Consider the following 19,590-nt stretch of genomic DNA (forward strand, 5'->3'; position numbering starts at 1 on the left):
CCAGGGTTGAAGTCTCCTCAGCATGAACCAGATGTAAGGTCCAACTTACTTTTGTTCCTGGGCACACTCGGAAGGTATAAAGGCGCCAGGGAATGATTTTCAGGTAGAACTCCTTCACTGAGAATTGCTGGAGGACGAAAATACAGAAAAGGAAGTGAATGATAAATAGAAAGGGTCTATTGGGGTATCGTAATAAAAAAATCAGAGTCCCTACTCCATTCCTCATAACCTTTTCCCTATAGGGACAAAGAGGATAGTTTTTTAGTACTAACATCAAATCAATAACATCAATTCTATCTTAAAATACGCAAATCAAAAATATTACTCTGACAATGCAATTTCACATAGAGACATTTCATAATCTTAACAATCAAGTTTCACCACCATTTCTAAATGTCTGAGATCAGGTTTTACTTCAGGAGTAAACATTTCACCTAGAAACTATCAAAATCTCCCTCTGTTCAGCTGGGTGCTGCTCAAACTTCCTCAATGGACAGGAGATACGAATGGCCTACACCCACTGCTTTAACTCTATTAGAATGGTACCAAGGATCTGTCACGGGAGGGCAGGTGAGGGGTGGGGGTATGTGTGAAGGTGGTGGTGTGGTTTCAAACAAAAAAGTTCATAAAAATACGTAAGACTAAAGAAGGGTCTCTTTATACTGTTATAAAAAAAAGAAAAGACAAAACAATAACTTTTAATTTAAAAATACTGTTATCTACATGTATAGATCAGGACTTTTTGATTTTTAAAAAATTCTTCATGAAGAAAATTTCAAACACATACTAAAGAAGAGAAAATGGTACAATGAACCCATCATCAGCCTTAACAGTTATCACTTCATAGTCAATCTTGTTTCATTACCTCACCCTGGCCCTCATTCCCATTCCCCTAGTCCAAAGTAGGGCTAGATTTTTAAATGATAAATGACACGTAGCAAAGTCTGAAGTAGAACGAAATTAGTACTCTGTTTTGGTTATGAGATTAAAGGGATGTAACAGGATGTTTCAAGAGCTCTTTTTTTCTGCGATCTGAATGACTAAGCAAAATATAAACATTAAAAAGAAAATTCCTAACACAAAGTGCCTCTCAGCTCAGGGGCTTTGGGAGCTCACCTCCTTGCCTCTGCCAAAATTTCTCTATTCCAATCTTGTTGCCTGATAGTGACATGCATCTATTGTGGTTTCACAAAGCACAGAATGAAAGAGCAAATTGTTTCAAAACAGCATAAAGGGCCAACAGTAATTTTTATACCAGCGAAAAATTTTTAATGGTCAAAAGTAGCTTTCTTTAAAATTCTAAGAGCCATGCCTTGAAAAATCTTCCCAGGAGTAATCAAAGACCACCTCTGGTGCCTAAAGCACCAGGGTACGCAGAATCTCTAGAGAGAGTTTTCACCTCGTCCAAGCCAAACAGGTGCAACAAAAGAGGGGGCACAATCTTCTGCTCAACCTTAAGTAGCCTCTCTTAGTATCCCAGAAACCCTACAAGTCAATGATCTTGCCCTGATTCTCACACTAATACTTTGTGGTTTTTTACCAACGGCCGATTATATGCAGGTTCAGGCAGGGGGATTTTGAGACAAGAAATGGGAGGTCTAGGGCCGCCTGGGTGGCTCAGTTGGTTAAGTGTCTGCCTTTGGCTGAGGTCACGATCCCGGGGTCCTGGGATTGAGCCCCGCATCGGGCTCCCTGCTCAGTGGGGAGCCTGCCTCTCCCTCTCCTTCTTCCCCCGCTCGTGCTTTCTCTCTCACGCTCTCTCTCGCGCGCGTGCTCTCTCTCAAATAAATAAACTCTCAAAAAAAAAAAAAAAAGAATGGGAGGTCCAACCTTTGGTGACACATAGCAGTACACCTTCTTTGGTTTCTTCACCTTCTCAGGGGTCTGGCACTCAGAGGGTGAATCCTCCTCCTCCTCCTCCACAGCTGTAGAAGGCCGGCGCTGGGAGGAGCTCACGTGCACGGGCGGAAGGTGCCAGGGTGTGCCGGTGCAGTTGGTAGCGTTATAAAGGTAAGCCTCAAAGTAAATGCTCACTCCTGAGGTGGACACATTGCGTTCAACAATATTCTTCTCATTCTCTGAAGTGTAACAAGGAACAAGGTTTTAAAGTAGGAGACGGGGGAGAAAAGAAATGACCTATCACTAGACCTTTAGTCCACAGGACTCTAAGCCAAGTTTGGTTCAAATAGCAAATGTGTGTGAGGCTGGGCTGAACGATGCAGACACACAAAGAACGAGTGGTCTGGGAATGGGACTAAATCACAGCTTTTCTTTCAACTCACCACTTAGGACAATAATGTCAAATTCACCATTATTGATTGGCTGATTTTGGTATGAAATGCAGGCATGGAAGCAGCCACGAGAATGCAGGGTGAGTCGCAAGAACACCTGGCAGGTCTGCCTGTTGGATGTCACTGACTTCTCAAACGAGACACCAGTGCTCTCTTCTTCTTGAGGACCGAGCTATGGGAGGAAAACAGAGCATCACTGAACATATAGAATTGTCCCTACTGCATGGCAATTTACTCTTTACAACGAACTTTCCTATCTACAAGCTGATCTAAGTTTCATAATTACTAATGAGATGGGCACTGCCAGACGAAGGAAGGACAGCACAGAAGTCAGGGTGGAGACAGGAGGAAGTGAATGAGAAGGGGTGAGAATGACAGAGAAGGAGCACACAGAGGAGGAAGGGAAGCTGCTTACCTCATGGATGGACACACCGTAATTGTGCTCATCTCTCAAGGATGCGGAATTGTTGGTAGGGTTGTCGTACTCATCTCGGGGCACTATTTGAAGGGTGTGTGGCTGTCCACAGGTCAACACCAGAGTAGAAAAATGGCACACTATCTTGGTCTTGGAAGGAACCACCATTCCTGGAACAGACAATGGAATCTAATCCTTAGAGGGGGGCTTTTCAGAGCACAAAGATCTCCTCAATCAGTGAGTCCCAGGGAGCTGGGCCCCACCCAATTCCTAGGGATAAACACCACCATTAAGAGGACGAGAAAAAGAAAGAAAGAGATTCATTCCAATGAACTGAGGGACTCATTTTCACAAATTTCCAACCAATGCTGCACTAAACAAAATGAGAAAAGGACTCACAGGAAACAGAACTGAGAGTTCCATAGTGCCTACAGTCCCACTGGGAACCTACAAGTGAGGCAGGCCTCAGAAATAAGTGCTAAAAAAAAAAAAAAAAAAAGAAAGAAAGAGGTGCTAAACAACCACAAAACAAAGAAACAAGCAAAAAAACAAAAAACAAGAAAAACCCTGAAACAGGTGCAAATCTAAGGACAAATGTACAAGACTCCTATGTTGAAAACTACAAAATGCGTATGAAAGAAATGAAGAGGTCTGTATAAAGTCAGAGGTTACCATGTTTATGAACTGGAAGATTCAACATAGTAAAGATGTCAATCCTCCCCGAGTAATATACAGGTTTAATACCATTCTTATCAAAATCTCAGTGAGAGTATTTGTAGATATAGAAAATAGTGTTCTAAAATTTGTATGGAAAGAGAAAGGATCTAGAGTAGCAAATAACAATCCTGAAAAAGAGTAAAGTAAGTTTACCCAATTTCAGGATTTACTGTATAGCCACAGTAATCCAGATTCTGTAGTACTGATGGAGGGACAGACCCATAGATCAATGGTACAGAACAGAGGACCCAGAAATCGACCCCTGCAAACATGCCTAACCTATCTTTAACAAAGGTACAAAAAAACGGCAATGTAATAGGGGAAAGATGGTCTTTTCAACAAATGGTGCTGGAACAACTAGACATCTATAAGGAAAAAAAAAAATCTTGACACAGTATACAAAAATTAACCAAAAATGGATCACAGCCTTAAATATAAAATGTAAAACTTCTCGGGAAAAAAAACAGGAGGAAATCTTCAGGATCTAGAACTAGTCACAGAGTTCTCAGATACCTAAAGCATGATCCTTAAAAGAAAAAATTAATAAACTGACTTCATCAGAATTAAAAACTTTTGCTTTGTGAAAGACCTTGTGAAGGGGATAAAAAGAAAGGCTAAAGATTGATAGAACAGGGGTGCCTGGGTGGCTCTGTCAGTTATCAGGTGATCAGGCCATGATCCTGGAGTCCCGGGATCGAGCCCCACATCAGGCTCCGCACTCAGCAAGGAGCCTGCTTCTTGTTCTCCCTCTGCCCCTCCCCACTCATGCTTTCTCGCTCTCAAATAAATAAATAAAATCTTAAAAAAAAAAAGGGTAGAACATATTTGCAAACTATATATATAACAGAGCACTAGTATGTTGAATATATAAAGAATTCTCAATAGTAAAAACCAAAAACATCCAATTAGAAAATAGGCAAAAGATATTTCACCAAAGAAGATACACAAATGGCAAATAAGCACATGAAAAGATGTACAGCATCATTAACGATTAGGGAAATGCAGATTAAAACTACCACATCCTTGGGACGCCTGGGTGGCTCAAGTCAATTAAGCATCTGCCTTCAGCTCAGGTCATGATCCCAGGGTCCTGGGATCGAGCCCCACATCGGGCTCCCTGCTCAGCAGGAGGCCTGCTTCTCCCTCTCCCACTCCCCCTGCTTGTGTCCCCTCTCTTGCTGTGTCTCTCTCTGTCAAATAAATAAAATCTTTAAAAAAAAAAATACTAAGTGTGTAACTACCATATGACCCAGCAATTATATTCCTGGGCATTTACACCAAAAGAAATGACAACGTATGTTCACACAAAACCCTGTGCATGAATTCTCATAGGTTTATTCATCACAGCCCCAAACTGAAAACAACCCAGATGTCCTTCAACTGGTGATGGTTAAACAAACTATGGTACATTCACATTGTGGCATACTTCTCAGAAATAAAAAGGAACCAACTACTGGTACACTCAACAACTTGGCTGAATCTCCAGGGAATTAGACTGAGTGAAATATAATTCCATTTATTAAAGATTTTATTTATTTTATTTATTTGAGAGAGAGAGAGAGAGAGAGAGCACAAAAGTGGGGGGAGGGGCAAAGGAAGAGGGAGAAGCAGACTCCCCGTGGAGCAGGGAGCCCCCGTGGGGCTCCATCCCAGGACCCTGGGATCACGACCTGAGCTGAAGGCAGATGCCTAACCAACTGAGCCACCCAGATGCCCAATATAATTCCATTTACATAACATTCTTGAAATGACAAAATTATAGAAATGGAGAAGAGATTAGTGGGCTGCCAGGGGTTAAGAAACAGGTGGGTGGGGGAGGGAAAATGTGTGGCTATAAAAAGGCAACACAAGGATCCCTGTGGGGATGGAAATGTTTCGCACCTTCACTGTATCAATGTTAATAATCTGGCTGTGATATTGTGCTTTAGTTTTATACGATCTCACAACCATTGGGGGAAACTGGGTCAAGGGTACACCAGATCCCTCTGTATTATTTTTTAAACTGCAGGAGAACTACAATTATCTCAAAATGAAGAGTTCAATTTTAATTTAAAAATAAAAGGCTGAGACATATTGTAAGGATATGAACTGTTCTCTACTGGTGGCAAGGAGGTGGGGTGATGATAATTCCTGTGGAAAGGAGTCTGTGGGTGAGTTACTGAAGTAAAGGAGGAGATAAATGGAGAGGGATGTGGCTTGGGAGCCACCTTGTCCACAGCTTTCCACTGTTACAAGAGAAAGAAAACTAAGGACCAGTCAAGCAAAGATACACAAATCTTCTTAAGGCTCCTCTTCTTATCGTTTGACTCCAAAATGTTCCCAAAGTCCTCTCATTTTTGTGGATACCAACCTGGCCAGTACTTAATGACACCCTCAAAAGGAAGCCAAGGCAGGGCACACAGAGCAGACAGGATGGTTAACACACTAAACAGATTTGTTGCAGAATCAGAAGTCAGAGATTACACCTTTAGGCTTCAAAGTCGGTGAGCATCTATTATCTGGCATAAAGGATATGAGTGGGGAAAAAAAGTAAAGAGAGAGGTCTCAATTCTTAGATATCAGCAGTGTGGGCAGACACTCAGCCATGAGAAGGAAAACACATACGGGCAGTAAGGGTGGAGTTAGGGTCAAGGGGCTTTTACTTGAAAAGATTTCAAAAATCAGAAGAATTTACCTTTTGTCTATTCTGGCACCCATACCCCTTAAGAACTTACTAGGCTGATGACCCAGCAATTCCACTCCTAGAGAAATAAAACCGTATGTCCACACAAGAACTTGGACACAAAAGTTCACAGCAGAATTATTCACAGCAGCCAAAAGCAAAAACAACCCAAATGTCCATCAGCTGACAAATGGATAAATAAAAGGTGGTATATCCATACAATAGAATGTCATTTAGCAAGAAAAAGAAATGAAGTACTGATTCAAGTTACAGCATGAATAAACCTTAAAAGCATTATGCTAAGTGAAAGAGGCAGTCACAAAAGGTCATATATTTTATGACTACACTTATATAAAATGTCTGGAGGAGGCAAATCTACAGAGTAGGTAAATGGTTACTTAGGGATGGGGAGGTTTGGGGTAAGTGGGGAACGACTGTTAATGGGCACCGATTTCTTTTGGGGGTGATGAAAAATGCTCTAAAACGAACTGCAGTGCCGACTGCACAACTCTAAATTTTTAAAACCATTTAACTGTATATTTTAACTGGATGGATGATGTGGCGTGTGAATTAAATCTTAATAAAGGTGTATTTTTAAAAAGCAAGAAAGAAACATACAGGAAGGAAGGGATGGAGACAGGGAGGAAAAAAAGAAGAAAGAACATACCAGGCTGAAAAATCTTATAGTAGGGACTGTAGGCCACGTTTAATCCACCAAGCTTCACCGAGATTTCGTAACGCCCCGCCCTGCGCACAGTGAAGGCCACCTTGACCACGTTGGAACTGGGCTCCTGGAGGACTTCCTGGGTCACTGGAATTTCCACTGCCAGCTCAACATGAGAGATGTGAACTCTCAGTCCCACCGGCCGATGTGCCGGGAAAGGCTGCCCGTTCTTGTAGAATAACTGCGGTGGGGGGAGACGAGGGGCACTCGTTAGCGAGCAGGAGGAGACAACTGTTTCCCACCTAACTCGAGAGAGTGTGGGGAGGCACGAGGTAGCTGGCAAATCCCAGTACCCACTGTTCCTACGGTCCTCCCCACAGACACAGAGAGAAACGCCACACCTCAGAGAAAACACCGAATCGTGAACAAATTCTTAACTTGTTCAGGAGACAGGGATAAAAGATACTGCTGAATCCATTTCAACTTGACATTTCTGAACCACAAATGCTGTCCCCTGTGTGTACCCGCCCTTCTTACTCTATTACCACTGCGCACCCAAACGTGAAGGTAAGTCAGTGGGAGCCACTGGCGCTGGGTGAGCTGAAGCACCAGGCAGGGCTGGGGGGGGGGCAGGCAGGCAAACTTTTCTGTAAAGGGCCAGAGAGTACATACTGTGGCTTTGTGGGTCATACACAGCTACTCGACTCAACTGTGGTTAACTATTAAGTGTAAAAACAGCCCACAGGCAATACAGGAAGATGAATGGGTGTGGCTGTGTTCTAATAAAACTACATTTACAGATACAAGAGGTGGGCCTGATTTGGCCCCTCAGGCCATAGTTTGCCAACCCCCAATCTATAACACCTATTCTTTCTGGTAGTATTTTTCTTCTTTTGAAAAAGTAACATTAAGCTTTATGCATCTTCAAAGCTAAGCACCTACTAAACCAAAATGATACATTATGACCCTTCCAGATAGTAACAATTACTAAGTCCCTAGGAATGACTGAAAAACAAGGAATCATGTTAACATTCTAGGCCAGCACTACTCTGGAAAGCAAGTGATTCAGAAAACCCAATGGGTATGGAGACAGAAACATTCCCTTACATGCACTCGGAAGGCCATGCTGTGGCCCACCTCATAGGGGTCCTTCCAATCCCAGGAGACTTTGCAAGACCGGGGATCCAGGTAATTTCCCCGCACGTAGTCATAAATAGTCCGGTCCCCTCTGCGCTCACGGTCCTCATTCTGGAGGAAGCTGACTACGCGTGCGGCAAGCTCAAAGAGGAACTTAATTGTGAAGAAGAATGCAACCACAGACACTGTGATCCCACCTATGTAAAAGAGAACACACATACCACCTGCCAGTTATACATCAGAGCTTCTCATTGTGGAAAAGGCCAGTCATCTTTCAAAAATTAAAAGAAGTCAGGATGAGAGAACAAGACTTCCAAAGAAACATCGTAGTGGGTCACTACCTCTGTGGGTGAAGAGAAGAACTTCTAAGATATTTATTTATTTATTTATTTATTTATTTTTATTTATTTATTTATTTATTTATTTAGAAAGCATGCGCAAGCAGGGGGAGTGGCGAGGGAGAGGGAGAGAGAATCTCAAGCAGGTGCTGTACTGAGCGCAGAGCGCGACCCAGGGCTTGATCCCACGACCCTGAGATCATGACCTGAGCCGAAACCAAGAGTCAGATGCTTAAGTGACTGAGCCACCCAGATGCCCCAAAGAGAGGAACTTCTATACCAGGGGTCAGAAATTACAGGCCAAATCCCATCCGCTGCCTATTTTTGTAAATAAAGTTCTATTAGAACCCTGCCTCATCTATTCATTTACATATTGTCTAGAGCTGCTTTTGCCCTAAACTGGCAGAATTCAGTAATTGTGACAGAGCCTGTATGGCCTGGGAAGCCGAAATATTTACTCTTTGGCCCTTTATGGAAAAAGTCTGCTGACCCTGGTTCTATACCATGGGCCACACAGAATGCCCATCCCCTACTTTCCTGCATGGGCTAGGCCCTCACAAGAGTCCTAAAAAGAATGTGAATTCTATTCCCTCCATTTGAAAGTCTTCCCTTCTCTTGTCCACTTGGCAAAAGCCTTCCCTGATCCTCACCTGCATTAGGGGATCCCCCTTCTGGGCTTCCTCAGACTCCTGCCTATTCACTTATTATAGCTCTTCTCCCCCTTGACCATCTCCCCATTCATGTTACGAACTTCTTGAAGGCAGATTTTTGCCTTATTCGACTTTGACTCGGCAGAAAACATTGCCTGGCACGGACCAGAATTACTCAATAAATATTTCCCAAATGAATGAACTCCACTGTCAGCTCTGTGAAGGTACATTCTGGCACGAGTAGAAATATTTCTAAGTCTATTTTCAAGAGGAAAGGGATAGACAGGGAGGCAAAACGGATGTAGCAACCCTAACAAGAAGATAACAGAGACAGCTCTTTCCATAACATACCAATAACGTAAAACATCAGGTCCCTTCAATGCCGACAGACAGCGAGGATCACAGCTGCAGCTGCAAAAGAAAACCTGTTTAGTTTTTTCTCCAACTCTTCCCGACAGCCATCTCAGGGAGAGACAAGGAACATATGGCTTGAGTTGACGGACTCGAGCCTTACTATCCCTGTCCTCTCTCTCTAGCCCGACAGGTGCCCTATGACGAACTGCGGTGAAACAGTCACTGCATCTTCACTCCTTCTAAAGACTTCCAATCTATGACCACCCTAGGAATACCACAAACAGCCACTTGCTTTAGTGCTAATTACAAAATGCAATAACATGGCTTTCATCTTCTTAGATCCAGGGCCCCAAGACAGTTTCCCTCCCCCTTGCAAAGTAGTGCTAATTAACACAAGCAAAGAGGATAATGGAATCACTTTCCCCTTCTATTTTCCTCTAGAAGTAATTCATCTGAGTGGAAATAGCTGTATCAAATGTGGATTTTTTAAAAGCAAGTATTACTATCATCATGTTGGCATTATATAAGTAAAGCGAACCATGGGTCATCCCAGTAATAAGCAGTGGGCATGTAGGAGAAGTCATTTTTGCTGTTAGTACTCAGACAACAGGTCCTATGGAAGAGGAGCTCAGCAGAAAGGCCAAGGAAAGGAACAAAAGGAGGAGACTGTATTTCTCCTAAGTGATGCCCGTTAAGGTCAGAACAATTCAAACAGAGGCCAGAGTTTGAGGGGAAACTTTCACTGTTATTAAACTTGTTTCCAGAATAAGACTTCAATTGTCATTACTTGTTTGAACCACCCAAGGTATTACCAAGGAAAAATGCAATGTACATTGACGTTGGTATCTTATCACCGAGTTCTGACCTTAGTATAGGCTGTAAAAGCTCTCCATTCTACAATGTGGTGAATTCATGCTTTTCAAGTCAATGTATATAAAGGTTATCAGCATTAGCTGAACCCAGCACCTTTAATCAGCACTAGAATATTACTTAAAGAAATTACTTTTATATCTAATTGTACTGGAAAAATTTAAGAGGGAGACAGAAAATGGCCATTAGTTCCATCAGTTCCTCTCATAGCAACTGTCTATGGTATCCAGAGACAGTAGGTAATTTGAGGAATGACCACGTCGCGTTTCATTGAAATCCCTATTTAGACTAGTGTCTAAAGTCCTACTAGAAAAGAAATCCACACAGGGAACATTAGCACAGTCAATATCCATGGATTAGGCTGCTCCCAGAAGGGTCTGTTATAAAGAGACAATATATAGACTCCAAATTTGGGATCACAACTACTGAGCCTCCTTCCCAAACAAGTATCTCATCTCCTGGGACCTTATGCTGAAAGCTGCTTTCATCTCTCAAAAAAGCATCCAAAAAAAGCAACTTCCAGGATGCAGATGACTTCCTAGATGACTTGGTAGAACCCAGACTGGCAGTTTAACTGTCTGAAGTACTCCCTCAGTTGGACGTCATCCAATCTGATCCTGGACATGAAAATCTGGTCTTTAGCAAAGTTCTAACACTCCGAAGAAAATAAAGTGCACGTGGTGATGTTATAGGACTTGTGGTCTCAAGTCTCTTACTCCTTGGAAGAACAAGAGCCATGCCAGATTTATGGCACATTATCATGAGGGCCGGGAAAATTCCAATGCGTTATCTCTGACAACTGCGACCACCTTTTCTGGGAGAGGCAGTGGACAAGCAGTTAAATCAGAGGCCTGCAGACCAGTTCCAAGGCTGCAAGTGTGTGACCTGGCCAGGCTTCAGAATTCTCCTTGCTATAAAAGGAGTTGAGGTTTAGTCATTTCTACGGCACCGTCTCCTTTAGTGTGGTAGGACTTCAATCTAATGCTGCATAGCCATCAGGACTCTAAAATCAAACAGTATAGCAAAGAGGACAATAGAGAGGATGAGGGCATGGACTCCCCGGGTTCAAACCCATTCTCTGCCTCTCACAGTGTGACCATGGACAAGTTATTTCATCTCTCTAGGGAAAGCCAGTTTCCTTATCTATCAAATGGGGTATATCTGCGTATACCTCGCAGGGGTGTCTGTGAGGATGAAATGAGTTAATGCATGTGAACAGCCTAGAATATGGCACACAGTGAATTGCCAGTTTGAGTTATTATTACACTCATTCCCAGTAGTGGTAGCAGCATCACTATCCCTCTGCGTCGGAGCCAGTAGGAAACTCTGGGAACCTCTCTACTGGCCCACATTTTCTTCAATGGGAAATGCATGAGTTACAAAAGGCATGGCTTTTCTTACTGTACTTCAAATTTCTGCCTACATGGAAGTTCTTCATACTATTCTAATTTTATATCTACCCATTTCTCAACTGGTCACATTTTTTTTTAAATTTTATTATGTTATGTTAGTCACCATACAATACATCATTGGTTTTTGATGTGATGATCCACGATCCATTGTTTTCGTATAACATCCAGTGCTCCATGCAGTACATGCCCTCCTTAATACCCATCACTGGGCTACCAATCCCCCCTCCCCCCTCCCCTCTAAAACCCTGTTTGTTTCTCAGAGTCCATAGTCTCTCATGGTTCATCTCTCCCTCCAATTACCGCCCCCCTCAACTGGTCACATTTTGAACTTGCCTTCCTTCTACGTTTTCCTCCTGTCTTGTTCCTCTTGAATGCTGTCACAAACCTTCCCATCTTTGTCACTCAGATCATTTTTATTCCAGATTTCACTTCCATTCTGTTAGCATTTTCTGTCCTCTTCCTGACCCCAGCAAGGCTCTCTCTGCTCTGTCTCCACTCCCATCCCCACCCACAGCATTCCCCTTGGCCCCATCTCCCACAGTCCCTTGTTTTCATCCTATGATCTACCTGACTCGAGTCCTTTCCACCTTTACATCTAAGCTCTGAAACGTCCCATTTCCATACTTTGCAAAAGTCCCTTCCTCTGCCTAGACTATCCACTCCCCTCTCACGTCTCCATCCATGGGAAATCTCCTAACCCTAAGTCTAGGGAAAATCCTGTCTCCCCTCCCTGAAATCTTCCCTCAGTCTCAATTGAGAAATTCCATCCCTCCTCCGAATGCCCACAGTACTTTATTATTTATCTTATAGAGATTTATATTCTCTTTCATTTTAGTCCCATGTTTGTTTTATTTTACATTTCAGAGTGGTAAATAACAGAAGGCAAAGACTACTCTTCAAAATTCTCCATGGCATCCAACGTAATTGCATATAGTAATTGCAATAAATATGAATGAAATATCTGAATGGATATGGTCCAATGTCTGTTCTTTCCTTTGTCCAGAATGCCTAAGGATCAGGAATTTTCTAGATGTGACCTCCTCTCCGATATAGTTTTTAAAGACTTCTCTAAGTGGCAGTACATTCACTTGAGCCAGGGATTATAAACTCTTCAGACCACAAGTTACCAGTTTACTGTAGTTCTGCAAGTCTGTACCAAATACCTACAACCAGAGTCACAGGTTCTCATGCATGGCATGGTATCTGGTTTTATGGTTCTATCTTCCTAATCTTGAGCATTTATTTTTCTAGAACAGTTTCTATAGCACCCCCCACTTTCTGCTGCTCATGCTTCTTCTTCATAAAATTATCTTGCAACTCTTCCCGAGTCTAATTCAAGCACAAAGAAGCAGTATGTTAAGCCTCTGCCACACCAATTCATTCCATTTGGCTACATGAGTATTTTGTTTTCAAGTTCATCTCTTTCGTATCTTGCTTTTATACAATTCAGCAAACTGTGATTCTCTAAGCTAGCAGAATAACAGTAGTAGTAAAGTAATATTTACTCCCTATCCTTATTGAGTCACTTACGATAGGTGAAGCACTAAGTCCTTATATGTGTTAGCCTAAGTAATTGTCTCCCTAACAATTTGGTAAAATAAACACTATTATTCTCATTTTATAGATTAAAAAACACACACACACACAAAAGCTGGGCTTGGAAAGTTAACTTGCTGAACATCTCCCAGCTGGTTAAGTGACAGGGCTGAGACTCAAGCCTGTGCCTAACTCTGAAACCCAATGTTCTAAGCCTCATATGACACTAAATCATGACAAAGGATGGAGTCATAGCAACAGAGAAGTATTCGGGATGAGGAAAGATGAAAAAAACAGGTAAAAGAATGTATGAAAAACATTACTTAATCTTACTGTGAGGCGTCGCACCATGAGGTTAAAATTAGAAAAATAAATGCTTATGGCCCTTTTTAAAATATTTTGAAATAAAAATAAAGCATGACAAAGGAAAATGGAATGCAGTACCAATTATCTAATGCAAAAATATCACTTGCTTACTAAAAGATCCCGGGCAAGTTGCTTAATACTACAGTACTTTGGCTCACATTACCTACAAAAGGCGGGGGTGGGGGAATACTTGAAAGTGCCTGTCTCAAGGGAATGTTAGAAAGTTGACTAACATACATCTTCTAAAACTCTTTGCTTTTTTAGGAGTCTAAAGATTCGTAATTACAATATTTAATAAATTTTAGCCCTGCCTTTAAAGGCCAGTTGTGAAAAAGTCATTTCCCAGAAACAGAGAATTGATTTCTTTATCCTCAGAGGTGCTCTAGGGGTGGGAAGAAGCGGGGGGGTCAGATTCTAATTGCAACTGTGCACTTCAACAGCTATCCCTTGCTGGAAAGGCTGAGGAACTGGTCACTGAGTCCATGTTCTGTATCCCGATACCAAGTGAATCTGAACTACTCTATGCTCTTACCTTTAAACGAGGGCCCATGTTCTGAGAACCAAGTGGAACACTCCTATTCACCAAAGCAGGCAACTTTTGGCACCATTCACCTTTTCTTCCAACCTCCACAGGAAAGAAAATTGCTGCAACGTCAACGGAAAGTGTCTGTCCATCAGACATTCATTGAGGAGGTGTCACAGAAGCAGAGGGTCAATATTTCTGGAATGAACTGGATGAATTCCAGGGTGGAGAAATATAGGCCCAAAAGCTATTATCCTGGACTTCTCTCTAGGGCAGGGTGCAATCGACTGCCAAAGGATGCATCTGTTCTCTTGTCCCGGGATCCTATTCAACGGAGAAAAAAAGGGTCAGTGGAAGAGGTTTTTATTTCCGAAAGAGAATGCCCAGAAAACAAGAAAGAGGAGATAGATAGGACGGGCAGAGGAAACTCTGGGGCCCTAAAAATAACCAAGGCCTGGTAAACCTCGACTAAGCTTTCCCAATTAAAACTCCACAACAAAAGGCAAGTGGCAGCCTCACTGCCTTAACTGTGTCACTCCCCAAAAGGAAGCTCCAGCATTGTAGTCGATTCTAATCCTTCAAGAGAAGCAACGAGGGCACAAATTTAAAGAGTGAGCCTTGGGGCACCTGGGTGGCTCAGTCGTTACGCGTCTGCCTTTGGCTCAGGTCATGTTCCCAGGGTCCTGGGATCGAGCCCCGTATCAGGCTCCCTGCTCACTTCTCCTTCTCCCTCTGCCCCTCCCCCTGCTTGTGCTCTCTCTCAAAGAAATAAATAAAATCTTTAAAAAAGAAAAAAATAAAGAGTAAGCCTCATCACTACCACATGCCCGGTTCCAGTTTAATGGGGTTGGAGCACAGGGTCTGGGAATAGGGTGAAGAGAAACGAGACCACAGGATAGGTGGGGCCACATTTCAGAGGGCCTTATTATGCCATAGAAGCAATCAAGGTAATACTCCCTTGGAAAGGGAAAACCACCAAAAAGCTTTAAAACCTAACCCATCTGTCTATGCAGGCTGCTCCCCTTGCGCCCATGTCTGCATTTCCAAGACATGGTGAAACAACATTGATTTTATTTTTTAAATAGTAAAATTTACTTTTCTGAGTGGGGAAAAAAAGTCTGTGAACTTTCAAGATAAAGGCACTAAGTAAAGTCTAGTAAAGTCAGTGTGTAACTCAAAGACATTTATAAACTAAACATAACAGAAAGGGGGTATGGCAAAGCATACACAAATAGCCACCATAAAACAAATGAGAAGAGACTACTCATCACTAAAAAAAAAAAAAGAGATTCTCTTTCCACACGGCAGGAACTGTGATCAGTGCTTCATATATATTAACTCACAACCCCAGGACCACAACCCCAGATAAAATTATCCCTCTTTTGCAGATGAGGAAATTGAGGTACTTTCTCAAGATAATGCACTGTTAAGTAGTAGAGGTGAGTCAAACCCAGACAACCTGGACCCAGAATCCATGCTTTTTAATGACTACCCTACTGTCTCCCTACCCTGGGAAACCAAGAAAGAAAAGCCACAATGCTAGTAAGAACAGCAGAACGGAATGAGTGAAGGCCAGCAGATCAAACAAGTTGGCAAACTTTTATAATTACAAATAAACAATATATGTATTTATTTTAAAATATGGTGATAGAATTGCCAAGTACATGAGCCAAAAGCTAGGTCAACTAGCAACTGGAACCAGCTTAAAGGATCCACAAACAAGATAAGAGTTATATAAACTATAGGAGCTCCATTAGAATGCTATCTAAGCATTAAAAAATGACACCTTTTAAGGAGTAACGAAAGAAATTTCTCACAAAAAAATGCTAAATAAAAGGCAAGCACAAAATTATTTACATAGCATGAGCCCAATTTTTAAAATGTTACATAAACAAAACTAGATGGAACAACACAAAAATATTAATAGTCATCATCTCTTGGTGTTTGGAATTATAAATAATTTTTATTTTCAAGCTGTACCTTTCAGTGTTTTCTAAATTCTTACTGATGTAAGAAGATATTAAAAGTTTCTATTTCTGGAGAACAAATAACTTTTGGGGAGAGAACAGGCAAGTTATCCTTTTTTCAAACAGGGAAAGAGCATCATAAAAAAATTAGCTAAAAATAATAGAATGTAACTGAAATTTTATTTCTATTCATTATGATCGTAATGGGTCTCCAGCCCTGTAATCAGCTATTTGGTTATTAAATTAAATAACTCCTAGTTCTTTTTTTTTAATAGTGGTTTTTTAAAAAGATTTTATTTATTTATTAGAGAGCGAGCACGCAGGGGCAGAGGGAGAGGGAGAGGGAGAAGCAGACTCCCTGCTGAGCAGAGAGCTGGATGTGGGGCTCGATTCCAGGATGCTGGGATCATGACCTGAGCCGAAGGCAGACACTTAACCAACCGAGCCACCCAGGCACCCGAATAACTCCTAGTTCTAATATCATTTTTACCGCACCCCACCACGAACTACCATGCCTACCCCTGACAATGCTTCATTCAGTGTCTCTAGTAAGCCTGAAAATTCAACTCAAGCACCATCCCCTTCCTGGTCCAATTCTCAGGCCCCTCTGAGGATTGCCCCCATGCCACACAGAACCATCACTTGCTCCGCTGTGATACTCCTGTGCTGAAAATACCTCTATTACAGCATTTATTAGTCTGTATTGTAATTATTTGTTTATACAGTAGTCTCTCCGAATGAATTCTGGGGTGTCTGAGGACACTGACTGGTCTGACTCATCTTTGTCTCCCAGTAGCTAGTATATTGTTCAGTTTATCTCAGTCTGTACTTTGATAAGTGCCCCCATGAGATTCCTACACACACTGAAGTCTGAGAAGCTTGGTCTAGGCTCCAGGGCAGCCCCTCTGGAAAGCAACCCGGGATTCTGTCTCTCCAGCAGGCTCACAGGGAGTGTTGATGCTGCCGGTCTGCAGATCATGCTTTCGGGAGCAAAGGTCTAGAGCAGGAGTTGGCAAACTACAGCCTGCAGGCCAGATCCAGATAGTCGCCTGGTTTTTTTAAAAAAAAGGATGAACACAGCCAAGTTCATTCGTTTACATATGGTCTATGACTACTTTTGCACCACAAAAGCAAAGCTGAGTAGCTGCAGAGACTTAGGGTCCACAAAGCTTTCCTATCTGACCCTTTACAAGAAAAGTTTACCACTCTCTAGCATAGAGGTCTCAGTCTTAAAGCTGCATAACTGCTTTGTAAATGAACTCATTTTCATAAATCAAAAAAGCATAAAATCATTTTCTTCCAGTTCTCCTGTCCCCTCTTAGGAAAAGAGCTATAAAACTGGCAACATTATGCAAATATTTCTCCTAATTTCAACTGCTGTTTAAAAGTTTTATGCCTCCCATACCCCAAAGTCGGATTTTATACAATCATTTCCCAAAGTACATGTTTCCTACAATTATGTTTGCATTTCATTAAGGCTGTAATTTCCTAAAACCAGTACCTCAGGGACCAATCCCATAACCAGGTTTCTAAAATTATTACAATACATATTACTGACTCAGTGTCTGCTTTTAAAATGCTATTATAAAAAGCCGTGAAAAAAAGGATGTGAAAATCCACTTTGGAACTCTGGTGAAGAAAGAAAGAAGCAGTGGCAGCCCACAATCACCCAACTATCGCCCATGGAGTCCCACAGAGAAAGACAAGACAAAAGAAAGATGTTGGCTTTGAAAGATGGAGTCTTTAGGATTCTCTATACAGGAGCACCAGCCACAAGTCCAGGAAAATCAACTTTAAAAAACCAAATCATTCAATTAATAAAAGGTCTAGTTTAGAGTGACCTAAGAAGGTTCCAAAAATTAAAGTACACCATCAGGTACTTTAGATTATTAGTTTACATTTTCCTTTACTTAATTTCAGCCTTGGTTTACTCTCCCCCAAATCCCACCATAAGAGACTGCCCTCCCCCATCAAGTTTATTCTCTTGAGATATTTATACAGTTGTGTATTCTTGCTATCTCGGTTCAGCCAAGTTATACAGTTTTCATTTATATTCTTTCCTCATCAGTCAGCCCCTCCAGTCTCTTAATCATTCCTGTGGGTCTTCTGTGAACTCTCTCCAGCTGGTCCCCAGCGATCTGGTAATGAGGTGCCTCCAACTGACTGCAGCCTTCCAGGAATAGCCTCATTAGAACAAAGATGAGCTCACCCTCCTCGGTTCCATGACATAATACTCCTGAGTAGACAATCCCCCACATCACAGCAAGCTAGAATACTGCCATGAGACTGTAACCCTGTCCCATGCCTCCCAGATTTGGGCATTGGGGCAGGCCGATGTGCTGGAAGCCTGAGGATAAATGGCACAAGTTCCTAAAGCAACTACTCACTAGAGGATGAGGTGGGTGGGGAGAAAAAGGTATTTTCACCTTAAAATACTCAGAGGTAATAAAACAGAATGCAAAATTTGCATGAATTTCTAAAGGTAAAATATGGGTATGTTCAAAATATGCAGATACTTGATACCTGAGGCAGAAAGGCTGCTCGGGGCTCTGCTCCCAGCCCCCAAGGGGTTACATGCCCACGATCCTCTCCGACCAGAGAGAGGTAATGAACTGAGGTTTGAAAACACTACAATCCCCACTCAACTTATGGTCTATTACCCCACTACCACCCATCCCATATACTCACATTTTAAATAAAATTGTTTTTTCCGCTATGTCCCCCCAGCCCTGGATATCTGTATTTTCTCTTTGCCTGACATAATTTGCTAAAACAGTGTTTAGTTTTAGCAAATTCACTGTACTTCACCGGCTGTAATCCACCAACATCTTCAGGTTCTTCTGTAAGGTTCATTCTTCATTCATTTCATATTTCTTGAGCATTTGCTGTCTGCCAGACTGTGTGCTAAAAGCTAAGGTAACAAGGATAAATAAGACAGGGTCTTTTCTTAACTTCGATGAACTCAGTCCAAAGTGGGGGATGGGCACGACAACGTGGCAAGTACAACAAAAATAGGAATAAACAACGTGTGGAGGGCAAAGGAAGGAGAAAGGTAACTTTGCCTGAGAGCGGAAAAGTATTGAGGGGGCTAGAGTATGCATCGTTTCCCAGTCAGAAGCAACAGGATTAGTGACCTGTGAGGTCAAAAGATAAAAGAGAGCAAGAAGCCAAGGACAAATCGGGATTTTCTACGCTTGGGAGCCTGGATGAACGGTGGTGGTGAATTAAGGAGGCAGAGCCAATGCATAGGGAAAGATAAGAGTACAGAACTAAGTTTGAAGTGTCTGTGAGATATCCAGGTACATATATTCACAAGACAAACGGAAATAAGCATCTGAAGCTATGGAGATACTAGCATCCTGCAGGCAATTACAAGACAGGAAATGAGAAAGGACTGCCATGCAAAACACACAGACCAAGGAAAAGACCAATTACGGAACCACGAAGGGATCAACCTTAAATGTACCCCCCACCCCAAAAAAGGAGCTAGCAAAGAGTGAAAAGGAACAATCAGAGAAGAGGAAAAAACTGTATAAGTAAGTAGTTTACTGGAGACAAAAGGAAGTGAGTATTTCTAGAAACCGGTGGTCACAGTATTAGAACGAGTAAAGACTTGGGCACGAGGGGGAGTTCAAAATCAGCCCGCAGGCTTTTTTCCTTGATTATTTGAAACTCTGATTCTCTGATC

General features: G+C 42.1%; 1 protein-coding gene across 4 annotated transcripts in view; it reads right to left on the bottom strand.

Moving 5' to 3' along the window:
* The window catches only part of AREL1 (apoptosis resistant E3 ubiquitin protein ligase 1), a 41,420-nt gene that overhangs the window by 11,609 nt on the left and 10,221 nt on the right, over positions 1–19,590 (bottom strand). The window contains exons 2-9 of one of the 4 annotated variants that reach the window (XM_036114447.2): positions 13,945–14,259; positions 9,226–9,285; positions 7,887–8,083; positions 6,753–6,990; positions 2,707–2,876; positions 2,283–2,463; positions 1,831–2,078; positions 50–127 (exon numbers count right to left, since the gene is read on the bottom strand). In XM_036114447.2, the coding sequence (XP_035970340.1) occupies positions 50–127; positions 1,831–2,078; positions 2,283–2,463; positions 2,707–2,876; positions 6,753–6,990; positions 7,887–8,083; positions 9,226–9,241 (1,128 nt within the window). In that variant the 5' untranslated portion in view covers positions 9,242–9,285; positions 13,945–14,259. Of the gene's footprint in view, positions 1–49; positions 128–1,830; positions 2,079–2,282; positions 2,464–2,706; positions 2,877–6,752; positions 6,991–7,856; positions 8,084–9,225; positions 9,286–13,944; positions 14,260–19,590 lie in introns of all 4 variants that reach the window. The other 3 variants (XM_036114446.2, XM_036114445.2, XM_078053960.1) reach the window with 3 other exon arrangements.

The sequence above is a fragment of the Halichoerus grypus genome, chromosome 8, assembly GCF_964656455.1.
Source record: "Halichoerus grypus chromosome 8, mHalGry1.hap1.1, whole genome shotgun sequence".
NCBI lineage: Eukaryota > Metazoa > Chordata > Mammalia > Carnivora > Phocidae > Halichoerus > Halichoerus grypus.